The sequence below is a fragment of the Octopus bimaculoides genome, chromosome 25, assembly GCF_001194135.2.
Source record: "Octopus bimaculoides isolate UCB-OBI-ISO-001 chromosome 25, ASM119413v2, whole genome shotgun sequence".
In the NCBI taxonomy this organism is placed as follows: Eukaryota; Metazoa; Mollusca; class Cephalopoda; order Octopoda; family Octopodidae; genus Octopus; species Octopus bimaculoides.
Genome location: NC_069005.1, coordinates 7,795,733 through 7,811,023, shown reverse-complemented (window position 1 = coordinate 7,811,023; position 15,291 = coordinate 7,795,733). Strand labels below are relative to the sequence as shown.

Genomic DNA, 15,291 nt, shown 5'->3' with positions numbered 1-15,291 from the left:
CACGATGCAGTCCTTAGACCATTAGATTCTCTCAAATAGTCCAAACCATGGAACATCATCATCATCATTTAACGTCCGCTTTCCATGCTAGCATGGGTTGGACGATTTGACTGAGGACTGGTGAAACCAGATGGCTACACCAGGCTCCAATCTGATTTGGTAGAGTTTCTACAGCTGGACGCCCTTCCTAATGCCAACCACTCCGAGAGTGTAGTGGGTGCTTTTACGTGCCACCGGCACGAAGGCCAGTCAGGCGGTACTGGCAACGGCCACGCTCAAAATGGTGTATTTTACGTGCCACCTGCACAAGAGCCAACGTTAAATGATGACGAGAATGTTAATGACACACATACATTCATATATATAAATATATGTGAAGGTAGATAGCCTAGTGGTTAGAGTGTTGCACTCATGATCTTGTGATTGTGGGTTCAAATCTCAAACTGAGCATGAATTGTGTTCTTCAGCAAAACACTTAAATTTCACATTGCTCCTGCCTGTTTAGCTGTAAATGGGTGACCCTGTGACAGACTAGCTTTCCAACAAGAGAGGATTCTTAGCTAGTGGGATGGCTAAAACAGTGCAAAGCACATTATGACCAGTGATGTATAACATCTGATAGTGCGGTTGATGACATCACACACACACACATCTATATTTATTCTTTTACTTGTTTCAGTCATTTGACTGTGGCTATACTGGAGCACCACCTTGAAGGGTTTTTGTCAAACAAATCGATCCCAGAACTTATTTTTTTAAGCCTAATACTTATTCTAACAGTCTCTTTTGCTGATATGCAATATATATACATATATGTGTGTGTGTATATATATATTTATATATACATATGACAGGCTTCTTGCAGTTTCTAACAAAACCATAGCTTTATAATATCGTTCCACTTTTATTCTTTCAATTTTAATAACACTATAAAATTGTTTCACTTTAATTCTTTATTGTTTCACTTTTGACTTCCAATTTCTTTTTCAGTGGTATAATACTGTTTCACTTTCATTCTTACACTTTTGATAAGACTATAATATTGTTTACACTACATACATACAACTGCTTACAAGAATAGAGATTAATGTATTAATGTGAAAGCATGTGGCCTAGTGGTTAGAGTGTTGCACTCATGATTATAAAATCATGGTTTCAATTCCCAGACCATGCAGTGCATTGTGTTCTTGAACAAAACCCTTCATCTCACATTCATCTGCAGTCACTTTGACAGCTGATTTATGGCACACCATGCACCTGTACAGGCAATGTTGATTTGATGGAGGGAATAAGATAATGTCTATAACAAATATTTTGATCACTATAAACAAATCTTCTGTGCAATTTGTTTAGCAAGAAATTGCAAAACCATCATCCATCCACAAAGTTTTACACTCTGCAAAGTCAAACTGCCACTGTTTAATAAATGTGCGAATCCTCAGGAGATGAGGGTAGCACATTGAAAATTTCAAGTCATACTTTTATGTTCTGTATCAAAGATTGCAACTATTAGGGAATTAAGCTGTTGAAAAAATAGCTTCTGGAGACAAACCAGTTACATTTACTAAAAGTTCTACTGGCAAAATTGTTAACAGTAAAAGTGTACAAAACTATCTATAACAGCAAATAGCTACTTTGAAATATAGAAATTCAGTTATTTGTGTTATTACATACACACACACATACATACATATGTACGCATGTAATAACACAAATAGCTGAATATATATATATATATATATATATATATATATATATATACACATATATATACACATACATACATGTATAGAAATTACATCTATCCATATAGTCATGTGTACATACATACACACACACACACACATAGACCCCCTTCGGTCATGAATGACCATGGGATTGCACCTAGAAAGTTACCCTCTGAGGCACAAGTCCGGGAAAGGTTGTTTGTGGAAGACCAGCAGTCACCCATGCATACCAGCCTCCCCTCTCCACACCATGGATGTTATCCAAGGAAGAAGGCAAAGGCCGATACAGCTTGGCACCAATGATGCTGCAACTCATTTCTACAGCTGAGTGAACTGGAGCAACGTGAAATAAAGTGTCTTGCTCAAGAACACAACACGCAGCCCGGTCCAGGATTCAAGCTCACAACCTCACGATCGTAAGTTCGACGCTCTAACCACTGAGCCATGCACCTTCACATACACACGAGGAAAAGTATGAAATAAGAGCTAATACAAATCTCCCTACTAAGGAGCATTGGTAAAATCTATTCATAAGAACAACAGAATAAAAAATGGAGCAGTTCATTGATAAGAAAGTATATGTGTACTTGGTATATAAAGCAGAAACTATAGAAGAGATTAAGGATGTCAAAGGCTTGATATGGAGTGCTGACAAGTTTATGACATAAGGCTTTGATGGCTACATACACGTAATCCAAAAACAATAGATCCCCACCAAGTTCCTGCAGCATAAAAAGCAGAAAACATTAATAGACAACAAGTGTAGGTTGTGCAAGATTAAGACTGAAGACATCTACTACATCATTTCCAACTACAAGAGAATGTCTTCCAGATATTATCTTCCTATGGGGCATGACAAAAAAGGCAACACTGACCGACAAAGGTGAACATATTGAGACTGATGGGTCAAAAGAATGCTGGTGATAGAAGAGAGTGAAGTGTGCAGACCTCTCTAGTTGGAAGCACACAGGAAGTTATAGTTTTTGCCTGTCACCTATGCTCCAAATTGTATAGATGTGCAATGGAACTGAATATTCATCTGAGAGGTCATGGGGGTAAAGTCAGAAATACTGATGAGGAAGAACAAGGAGATGACAATTATCTGTGAAAATGGAGCTACATACATGTATACATGGATATGCATGTATGTAAGCATGCGTGTGTGTGTATGTATACGTGTACATACACACATGTGTTTGCATTTGTGTGTGTCTTTTTAACAAATACAGCAGCATTAAGTCTGTGACTAAGCTGCAGATATCCAACGTTACTTTTGACACCTCATAGTAAATAGCATTAAGAAACAAGTGAATGTAATGGCTTTTGTCTGTTCTTCAATGATTAAAATGCCTCTTCTATGATGTAATTGTTTCAGTGTCAACAACTTAGTATAACTCCAAGATGTATGTGTATATATATATATCTATATACATATAATTCAAGGGTGAATAAAAAAAATCATATACACTCTTGTTTTTGTAATTCATTAAAACAAAAGGGGTTGAACAATTACACCATTTTTCAATAGTCTCCTTGCTTTTCAATGCAACTCTTTCCAGCAGTCCACAAGCTTGCTTATTCCATTGGAGAAGGTTTTTCAGCTGGTCATGCAGCCATTTATGCACCGCTTCTTGTACTTCATCCATAGCCTATTGACAATCTTGTAAAGGATGTTTGAATGATCCAAAGAAGTGATATTTGGAAGGGGTGCAACTTGGACTGTATGGAGAGTGTCCCAGCAACTCAAAACCCAATTTTTCATTTATTGCCAGCTACATGTGGGCATGCATTGTTGTATGACAATAATACTTGCTTTAACAACAGACCTTGGCATTTGGTGCCAGCATTTCACTATAGCCTACACTAGTAACTGTAGGCTCCTTTTCAAGGTAATGTTCCAGTGTTGGCTTTTTTGCATCCCAAATAATGGTGAGCATCACTTTTTCCATGGAAGGTTGAATCTTTCTTATTGGTGATTCCAAGTGCTTCCACTCTATACTCTATCTTCTGGCTCAAAGTGAGCCAGGTTTCATCTGTGACTATTCTTTCCAAAAAAAGCTTCACCTTCATCATTGAAGTAGCTGGATAAGTGTGTCAGATCTTCACATGAATGTTCCTCTGAATTTTGTTAAATTCTCTTGGCACCTATCTTGCACTTATCAAAAGTGAAGCTTGTCATGACTGATTTTGTATGCAGAATCATGACGAATTTTCAGAGATGGGTCACTTATTGATTCACTGGAACCATCTCTCAAGCTTGTTCAATCTTCATGTCAGTGGCCAGACTGTTGGTGAGGGGAGTGATGTAGTGAATCTTGCAAGCATGAAGTAGATTCAATCCACCATAGCCAAATTTAAATTAACAGTTCAACAGAACTTTTCTCATGGTAAAACAATAGTTTTTCTGTGACAGCAGTTTTACATTTGCCAGATTGCCTTAGCTAGGCCAAAATAATGTCTTCACCACTTGACTCTTTCTAACCTCTTCTATTTCACCAAAAGCTAGAATTAAGATAACAAGACCAACAACTAAATCTATTGTTCTCAATGATATGTCTATCCTTGTGGATAGTTATAAAAGCAAGAACCCCCAAGCAAAAATCAGTGGTCACTTGGTGACAACTCAATGAGTTAGTCACTTTGGTGACAACTCAGGGAGAACGGAGTCTGGCTGACCAGCTAGAACAACTATGGTATCTCTCCAACAAAGCAGTTGTTTCCTCTCACACTCTCACTAGCTCTAATTCTGTTCTCTTACAACATCACTCTATCTCTCTCTGCAATTACTACTAAACAATGATGAGAACACAAACTATGCAAGAAAAATCTACATCTATCTTTACAATTTTATCACCTGCCTGTCAAGGTAAGGAATTGTATAATGTAACGGGCAAAAATAAATATTTCCTTAAAACTTCATGCATTGTTCATCTTTGGAAACAGGAGACATAGGAAAGTCCAAAAGAAAAGGAAGAGGGAGGAAAAAATCACCAACAGTTCACATATAGTTACATACACACACATATATATATATATAAAATTTAGATTCAGGTGAATATGGTAATTAAGTTTAAGCACCAGAATTTAGTATGGTATTATCCATACAGTTTCAAAATAAGGTGATTAAAATCAAAATAAGCAACAAGAATATCCAAATATGAGAGCCACCTTTAGATATCCTTGTTGCTTATTTTGATTATATATATATGTCCCAAGGCGAGCTCAGCGTGGACGGAAACCACATGTCGAGCAAAAGTTCACTCGATCTCAATTTTCAGTATGAATACGGACCGCGAAAGCATAGCCCATCAATCCTTTCCGAATATATATATATATATATATATATTATATGCCGCAGAGCCTCCCCAAAACTAGACACCAATATCTAAGCATTATCTGGCAGAGTTGTTAGCATACCAGGCAAAATGCTTTGTGGCATTTCATTCATCTTTACATTTTGAGTTCAAATTCTGCAGAGGTTGACTTCGGTGTTTGACATTTTTATAGAGAACCCAGTTCTCGTCACCAGTTACTATTCGGTCCAAAAAAGGTTCATTCATGAAACGTGACAGCAAAGAAGAGCAGACATTCACTCTTTGTGTGCATTTAGACTCAGGAAGTTTGTGAGGTTGTCTTTCAATACTTTGTCCCATGTCTTCCTCTTCTATGAGTTCCATCCACTTTGAGTGATCAGCATGTTTTTATAGAGCTGTTGACATCCATCTGCATCACATGACCAAACCAGCACAGTTTTCTCTCTTGCACACTACATCTAACTTAGAGTTACAAAACTGTACCTATACAACAAAGAATTTTAGATAAAGAAAATGGAAAGTGTTTGGGGATACTGCAGTTTAGATTGAAAAGATTCCAGCTAGCAGGACAGTGTTTTTGCCTATTTAATATGAAAGCCACTCTATTATGTAACCCCTCTAACTGATGTTCATGATTGGCCATTGAGTGTGTCTCACTATATTCACCAATTTCTGCATTTCTTTCTATCTCTGTCTCTATCAATCTACTCTCTCCCTCACACTCCTATGAACTTACCCATCCATGCCATTTCCCCTATATTCATTTTTCTGTAACCTGAGGGTGAGCCCTGGTACATCTTTCACCATCAACATTTTTTTTTCCAACTAAGGTAATCTCTCAATAGCAAGACACCTGTTTCTGTCCATCTGACATACTTTAAATTCTCATCACCTGGCATAAAGCCACTTCCCTTAATAACCCTTTCCCGTCAGTTGAGGGGTGTCTTAGTTTGTGAGTTATTTGGTGACCTCACATGAGCTGGTGCCATGTAAAAAGCACGCAGTATACTCTATAAAGTGATTGGTGTTAGGAAGGGCATCCAGCCATAGAAACCAAGCTTATGCAAGCTTTGGAATTTGGTGCAGTTCTCTGCCTTTTGCCAGCTCATGCTGAACTGTCCATGGGAAACGGACGTTAAATGCTACTGCTACTGATGATGATATGCACACAGACACATTTTATATAGGAATATTTGTATATCCATCTAAATCCGTATGCACAGCCAACAGATTAAACAGTTTAAAATTAAAAAAATAAATAAAACTAACACAATCGAAAAACTAACATATACACATTTGTACTAACACACACACACATATGGAATAAAATACATTTATGTTCAAACATATACAAAAGCATATAAACATTTGTACTAACGTATTTACATTTGATGACAGTTGGAAAGCAGTATCAGTCTCAAGACTTGTATAGTGCCTGGTGCCGTGGCCTGATTACCTGCTAGATTTTTTGTAAGGTGGTAGGGAGAATGGCTCTTACGTTCGTGCATAACAAACTTACAGAAGAAAATGGAAAACTAGTATTCTTTCAGATTCCTTCTTTATATCTGGGGGCTCTAGAGTCAATTTGTTTTTGTATTAAAATGAAATCAAAATTATTTCACTCACCATATTTTCCACGCAAATATTTCTTTACAAAGAAAAATACAATCGAAGAATGTTAGAGCATTGTGATAATAAAATGAAAACTTGCGTTACAAAAGAAAATGTTTAATTATTCGGGGGCAGAAGAAAGTTTTCGAAAGTAAAGAATATTTAAGTAGACTTAAAATAGCAAATGTAAGCAAAGTTTAAATATGTCTAGTTTATTGGTAAGGCCCGGAAGCTTGGAGTTTGAACGAGCAAATAAATATAATTTAATCATCTTCCTACAGTCTTAATTCGAATAAAATGGTTATAGAAAGCAAAGCAAAACATTCACATAAACGAGCAGACTTTCTCTCTGGTTGCTTTTATTAATGATGGGGAAGAATATTTGTTTTTATGTTATGTTATTATCTTTCATGTATCATCACAATTCCTTGTATTTAAACTGTGATAACTTGAGTTTTTTTTCTAAAGTAAAGATTTTAACAGTTTGTGAGTTTGGGTAAAGATTTTGGGTAAAGAGTTTGGGTAAAGATTTAACAGTTTGTGAGTTTGGGTAAAAACAGCTGCGTAGACATTCCAGAACACTGGGAGGAAAGGAAGAAAAGAAAGAGAGAGGGTGTGAGACAGAGATTGAGCATGAAGGAGTGAGAGAAAGAAGAAGAGAGAGAAGGATGGAGAGTGAGAATGCGTGAGAGAAAGAGGAAGATAAGGAAAGCAAGAAGGAAGGAAGGAAGGAAGGAAAGAAGGAAGAAAGGAAGGAAAGGAGAGAGAGAGAGAGAGAATGAACCTGAATGATTGAAATAGAGAATGAACGTGAATGAATGAAAGAAAGAGAGAATGAGTATGAATGAGTGAGAGAGAGAGAGAGGGAGAGTGAGAGAGAGATGGAGAGAGAGAGAGAGAGAGATTTATTTCTTGTGTTGGCACAGCTAACAGAGAATTGATGTCAGTCCGGTAAAGTAAGGAAATTAAGAATGCCTTTCCTTGTTTTTCTTTTAGCAAACTACTCAGCTAATAAGATAATCAGCTGATATATATATATATATACTTAAAAAATATTTACGCATATATATGTATATATATAAATATAAAACCGAAAGAAAATTATTTCAACATTATATAAAATGATGCGTCAAATATGTAGTTAAAAAAGGAAAGTAATTATCAAGTGACGAGGTGAAGTTTTTTTCAAATATGCCTATTGATCAAGATATGTGTAAAACAACCCCAATTTGGGATAACAGAGGCATTATTATTGTTATTATTATGAAGAGAACATTATCATTATTATTAATCAATTGGTTATCGTGGAGACTACAGCACCACGCATTGATAAGCTTGTGGACTGTCACAGGCGGGAAACATTTACCCTTTTTCAACCTCTTAGTTTGACCAAATATGTATTGCTATTCGTTTTCAGGATTGTAAAAAATCAGTCTCCTTCTTTTCACTCCCCAACCCTCGCTTTTCTCTCTCTCTCGGCGAAGAAAGAAAGACACTTTTAATTCTACGACACTATACATTTTAACTAAGATCTTTCTGCTATATTCAGCTTCTCTTGTCTTGGATAAGAAAAAAATTGCGTGGAATCTGAACTAATTCTGTCATCGACTGTGCTTCATATATGGAAAAATTGCTTAACTCGAATGCATTTAATTATCGTGGAATAAATTAGAGACGAAATTAGTGGCTACCGTGGCGATTTTATTTTGGTTGATACTCCAAAAAAAAAATGTTTTAATTCTCTTTTTATTTATGAATCGTTTGTGTTCATGGCACACCAAAGCAGTCCGGGAAACCCGTGTCACGTGACTCTTTCAACCAATCGTTTTCTCGGCATTTCCCATTATGCGCGAAAGAAATGCGCAGACGACTAGTAATGACAACAATATGCCGTCGGAAGCTCCGGTACTCCCAGCACAGACGGAGAAACCCCAACATTATGCGTAAGTCGGCTTTCAATCCAGTATTCGTAATACACTTTGGAAATTCAGTGGCACAATGGTGCTAGATTCGTTTATTTGCTTCGTTAACGCTGTTTCCGTTTGGCGTTTTTCAGGTATCTAAAAGAGTTCCGAACACAACAATGCCCACTGTTTCTTCAACATAAATGCACCCAACATCGGCCGTTTACTTGTTTCAACTGGCATTTCATGAATCAACGGCGGCGCCGGCCCATCCGCCGGCGGGACGGTTCTTTTAACTATAGTCCAGACAACTATTGTAATAAATATGACGAGGCCTCGGGCCATTGTCCAGACGGAGAAGAGTAAGTACCCCTCCGACATAAAATATCCATTCACCAGCTGCTCGTTACAAAATCCAAGTCACACACAGCTCAGAACACACATACAAACCTAAAAACATACACAAAGACAGGCCGAGACACACGAATACACACAGATACCAACTAACTAATTAGAATCTTTTCGGTCATTCAAATTTTGGTGGGAAATCTGCCATACGGGTATTTAACTTGTAATCCTTCACTAATGACTTCTCTAAGAGCACTTGTTTTGTTTTGTTATTATTTGTGCGTTCCTATGTTTCCATCAACTTGTAATTCACTCCGATTAACCGTTTATTATACACACAAATGCATATATATCTTGTACAAGCTACATAGTTTCTCTATGCCTGTCTCTCGCTAACTCTGGTCACTTCAACGATCTGTTGTTATTATTTGCGTGTGTGTGTGTCTGTATGTATGTATGTGTGTGCTTCAGAATTTGTAATTAATCCTGTTTAGCCATTTATGATACACACATTACACGTATATTTATATGTTCAGTGACCATTTCTGTCTCTCTGTGTTTCGTTGGTTCTCTTCAGCGATCTGTTGGTGTAGCTGGTGCTCTGCTGCCGCTGCTGTTCCTCTTCGTCTTCTTTTTTGACATGTTGTAAACAAAAATGGCGGACACATGGCAGTTGTGTTATTTACATCTTTCCATTCCAATCGCGCTCGGTTAGGCTAGATTCTGACTTTTCAACGTTCCCAGCTCAGAGAATCGATCAAATAAAGTACATTATCGAATACTGCGAGGGTCTAAACCCTGATTTAAATCACAATACACCTCATCCCGTGAAAAACAAAAAAACAAAAAAAAAACAACAAAAATTCTTGTGTTTGAACTATTCATGATCCTTATTTAGATCTTTCCCGTTTCAATCCGTTCTAGTTCAGTTTTGCATATTTTAAAATGTTTTCAAGAGATGGGTGGTAAAATAGAGTACCAGACGAGTATCAAAGAGAGAGAAGGGGTCGTTTTAATCGACTAAATATTTCATTCCTCCACCAAAACAATGTTTGAAATATTATTTGTGTTATTTACATCTTCGAATCCCGCCCAGGTTTTAATATCTTTTTAGATAAGTTTGGGGAGCAATAAAATAAATCGACTCGAATTTCTATAGTTTTATATACCAATATTATATAAAATCATTATTTATAACTATTAGTAATATAATATCCATTCAAATACTGTCAGAGTTGAAAACTTTGCCTTGCATCTTTTCCACGGGAGTCGTTAAAATAAAGTACCAGTCGAGTGTTGGCGACCCGATATAATCAACTTCATCCACTCTATCCCTATCCTAAAAAAGAATCTGGGGCCTTGTTCCTAGCTTAGAAATTATTTATTATTATTCAATGAGGATGCTCTGTGGTATTATATCAGTGGAGGACTGAGCAAAACACCCTTTTTACGTCATTTAATTGCATCCCTTTACCCTTTTTTAAATTGAAATCACCCGGGATCAACTTCACCTTTCATCTCAAAGCTTATTTCAGGAGTTCGTTGATGAATTAGAAGTACAAACACAGTGTAGTGGCGGTGGTGGTACAGGCGGGATTTAAATTAAATCATCGATAATCTACCCTACTCCCTTAAAGAGCAAGTGTGTGTGTGTGTCTAGTTTAGAAATTATCATTTATATTTTACACACATCCATCTTCTATAACTGAATCCCGGAAGAGATATAATTCTTCCCACTGTGCTCCGTACCATGTTTTTTATTTTTATTTTTTTACAAGCTTTGCTACACAGACATACACATGTGCCAGTTATATATATATATATATATATATATATATATATATATATATATATATGCACACACACACACACACATACAATGTGTTTGTTACAGTTTGTAAATGAACGAAGATATTAATAATATATGGTGTAGATTTCATAGATGTATTTAAACTGACGATTTAGCCACTCTGCCAGATCTCTCTCTTTCTCTCTCTCATATAAGATGCTAAAGATTCACCACGTCGCTATTATTCCTTCTGTTGGTCGCGCTGTGTCACGAACGAATCCCCATAGGATCTTGAATGAATAAATTGTATTACGCGTATTGAGTACTCTTTTTCTATGTAAATAAACGCGCATGTATGTGGTGTGACATGGAGATTTCGTTCGGAGTATATGGACAAAAATAGAAGAAAAGCTCCTAATATGTGTAGTAGAGTTTGTGAGTTTTATTTACTCTGTTCTTTCGAAGCTGTGGGTTCGTTTAGTTGCAACTCAATGAGTTCTTTGCTTTTGTGCCGTGCATTCGTTCACGCGACAAAGAGCCGGATCCTTTGAAATGTATACACACACGCGCACACATATGGAATTCGTTTGTTTTTACGTCTGCTTTACCATACTGGCATACTCGTAGAAATGTAGTTCTCTCTATCCGTGTTCGAGTGCTTAAGCTTGTTATATTTAATTTCTCAAACTCAGTATATGTTTTTCCTATTTTCTTTTTGATTTAATTTTTTAAATTTGGTTTTCCTCAAGCACTAAGTTTAAGATAAAAATTATCTGCTGTGAATTTTTTTTTTAAGGTAATTTTGCTCATAAGTTTAGTTTTTACGACGGTGTGAGTCGTGTGTGTGATAATTAGGAAAATATGAAAGTATTAAAACTGTTCTTAATCTAAACATGCTTTCATCATCATTCTCATCCTCCGTTTTTTTTTTTCACTGAGTTTCTTTTTTTTCTTTTTTTGTCGATATGTGTTCCTAGTTTTTGTGATTTATCGTTGTTTGACCCCAACTGACCTATGATCAGTGGCATTGCAGTCGTGACTATTTCGGTTTTAGGGATATCTTAGGATACATCTGCCATATGTTTTCTCCACCCCCTCTAAAAGAAAAGCAAAAAAAAAAAAAAGTAGCGTATGAGGTATTTGGCTACTATTTCTGGCATGTCGAATGCTCGCGTAGAAAAGAAGAGGCTGTTTCGTTGGTTGATGGTTTGTTTTGAATCCATTAGGCATCAAAGAATTTTTGTCTGCTTTTCTTTCGTTTCCATTTTTTTTTTTCATATTTTTGGAATTACTATTATTATTTTAATTATTATTAGGTTATTATTTTGTTCTCTGTACCCCAAATACTAGATTTTTAATTTATATATGTATATACTTGGAACGAAATAGCTAAGAAAAAAAATTCCTTTCTACGCAGAAAAAAAGAAATCAAAACCAGAAAGAAATCTCTAGAATATGCCAAGTTTTCAATTTTGTTTAGCTTTTCATTTTCTCTGACAAGCTAAAAAGCACAGTGTTTATGTCACTTTAACCTGCGACCTTGACCTATATTCAAATCACTTTTCACTTTCCATTTCATATACCCACATACATATATATCTATATATGATTATTCTTTTTTGTTGTAATCTAAACGTGGGTTTTTCCAATCTCCTATTTTTTTCCCTCTGCGAACATCAAAGTTTTTTTTTTTCGGTCGTACCTATCGATGGTGTTTGGCGGGGAGGGACAGGGACCTTTCGATCCTGTTGACAGTTGCTCCAACACGGCATAATGAAACCGATTCTTGTGAACGGCAGATGAGCCTCTTTCGGGTTTTGTTGATAAACAATAAACATGGCTACTTTAAACACGCGGAACGAAGGGGGTAAAAAAAAAAAAATAAAAAGCGCCCGAGACCATATCCGAACCCCTTTTAAAATTGCATGCTATCTTTAATATCAAGGATCCTATTCGATAAGCATTCAATGTTTTGCGATCCACCCGTAGTATTCGATTCTCGTCAGATTTGGCGGTTGAATAAATTACATCCTGCCTAGTTTTGTTCCCACCCTCTCTCTTCGTCTGTCTGCCTGCCTGTCTCTCACATTTAATTTCGTTTTCTAACAGTCATTGTTTTAAACTATTATTTCCCCATCTGCTTGTTATACTTTCTTTTTTTTTATCGATAAACTGCTGTATGCAGTCACTAGACCTACTGTATAGAAACAGCAGCCAAATTCTCACTCATTTTACACTTTTCCGTCTTGCAAAATAAATAAGTAAAACAGAATAAATGGGGGAAGGGGGTGCATCGAAGAATGTAATCAATCTTAGACGAGATGGTCACGACAAGAAATCCTTTAGTTATATGTTTTGTTCGATCATCAAGCTATTCTGGTGTTTAACGACTACAAACAACGATTTTTTTGCTTTTTAAATTCATAAACGAATTATTTCCTCTTGTGTAAAAATGACCGAATTCTTCGTTTCATTTTTGTCTCGCCGATCCATATTTTCATATTTTTCTGTCTGAATCAAGATTTTCGATTTGACAATCAGTATAAACGCGTATTACTTTGGTTTTAGTCTCCGTTGTAGTTGTTTAATATTATTCCGTGTAATGGATATTCTTGGTTGTAATAAATGGAGGAAATGAATTTTCGTAAAAAAAAAAAAAAATAATAATAAAAAAATCTAATTTATTTCCATGCATCGACCGAAAATATTTATATTTTAAGGTTGCTTATTACTCGCCATATGTAAATCGTTTCTCTTTCCTTCTCTCTACTTAGAATTCAGTCTTGCTTGAGGCCGGCAATAAATTTCTTTGCAAATATGCGTTCTAGTATTATTGGTTAATAATAACAACAATAATGTTAAAATAATAATAATCACCATCTGATACAACTATTGTTAGAGATTAGGCTTCACTCATATCGTACTTGGACAAACTACTGTTCGGAATTTTTTTTTACTATCTAGATTGTGAACAAACTTTGAAACTTAATATACACATACATTCTCAGGAGATGCATCACTCTTTGCTTGTCTGTGTGTGCATACCAGTCATGGGCAATTTGTGGCCCGCGGGAACTTCAGAATGGCACACCTAACGAAAAATTACCTTTTAATTTAATTTTCTTTTTTAAGTTGTGCTGCCTGCTTCTCGAAAATGGTTGCCTATTACCTGGTGTATATAGACACACAAGATGCTAATATAAAATGATGGAAGACCAGTGATTTTGATGTCTTACACACACACACATACATAGTTATAATTGACTTTACATATATGGATGTGTGTGCCATGATTCGCAAGATTAAATTCCACCCAAAGCCACCCCTTTCTCTTTGTTTTGACGGTTAAAAGCACTTTTATTTCATAGACTTACACCTAGAAACATATATATATATATATATGTGCACACATACACAGCGATAGTTCCATTTGAAAGGTTGGATATACAAAAGACATTTCGTCAGGCATATAAAATGTGTGTATACACACACACACACACACATTATAAATCTTTTTATTTATTTTAATATTTCTCATTGAATTCGTCTGTCTTTACGTTCTTAATTCAAATTCCGTCGATGTCGACTTTGCCTTTCATCCTTTTCGAGTCAATGAAATAAATACCAGTTAAGTACAGGGGTCGATAAATTAGACTTATTCCCTCCCGCGAAATTGTTGGGCCATGTACCAAGATTTGAAACCAATATTTCTCATTGAATATAACTGCACGGAATATAAGAGGTAGTAAAAAAAAAAAAAAAAAATGCAGTCTTTTATTTGTGATACGCTGACAGGCTTCGGTATGAAATGAATTTTAAGACGTAAATATTTCATGAATGGAACTAAGAATAGGAATGTTGAAATATTTTTGTAACAAATTACGTTGTGTAGGCAGTGAATGTCACTTAAAAAAAAAAAAAAAAGGCGGTAGTTCCATTTGAAAGGTTGGAAATAAGAAAAACATTTCGTCAGGCACGTAAATACTCAGGATAGGCAATAGGCTTTGATGAAGTAAATTGTCGACAAAAGTTCTTATTATTTCGAGACTGTAAAAATATATTGGTTACAAAAGCTCCTTCGTTTTTAGTCCAACGCACTCTACTCCCCACCGCCCTTATGCAAGCTTTAGAACTCTTCTACACGCAACTACACATCTGCTCACTTCTCCTCCCCCCTCAACCATATACACAGAACGGTATTTCTTCTGATTTATAACTCTTTGCCTTTCTCTTGAATCCGTCCTTCTTTTTTCCACCTATATACACTCACCGTTTCCTTTTTTCACTATCCCAATTTTCTCTTTCTCCTTCCCTCCTCTTTTGATGAAGGAGTGATGTTTGAAACGTTAAGGCACTCTCTTTCTCCATATTTACTAAACTTTGTTTTTATTGTATTTGATATATATATCATACTCATTTAGTATTCATATTCCATGTTGACATGGGTTGGGCACAACTGATGTGACATCATTATCATCTTTTTGTTTTTCATTTTGAAATGCAGGATGTTGAATTATATTATTATACTATATGAATATAATTCTGATGCGTGCTGGTGGCACGTAAAAGCACCCACTACACGCTCGGAGTGGTTGGCG

At 36.0% G+C, this 15,291-nt stretch overlaps 1 protein-coding gene across 1 annotated transcript in view; it reads left to right on the top strand.

Annotated features, from left to right (window-relative positions):
- Positions 1-7,538: 7,538 nt before the first annotated feature.
- LOC106881788 (RING finger protein unkempt) overlaps positions 7,539-15,291 on the top strand; it is an 83,771-nt gene continuing 76,018 nt past the window's right edge. Inside the window, exons 1-2 of the mRNA XM_052976821.1 lie at positions 7,539-8,595; positions 8,709-8,918. Coding sequence (XP_052832781.1) covers positions 8,498-8,595; positions 8,709-8,918 — 308 coding nt within the window. The 5' untranslated portion in view covers positions 7,539-8,497. The remainder of the gene's footprint in view (positions 8,596-8,708; positions 8,919-15,291) is intronic.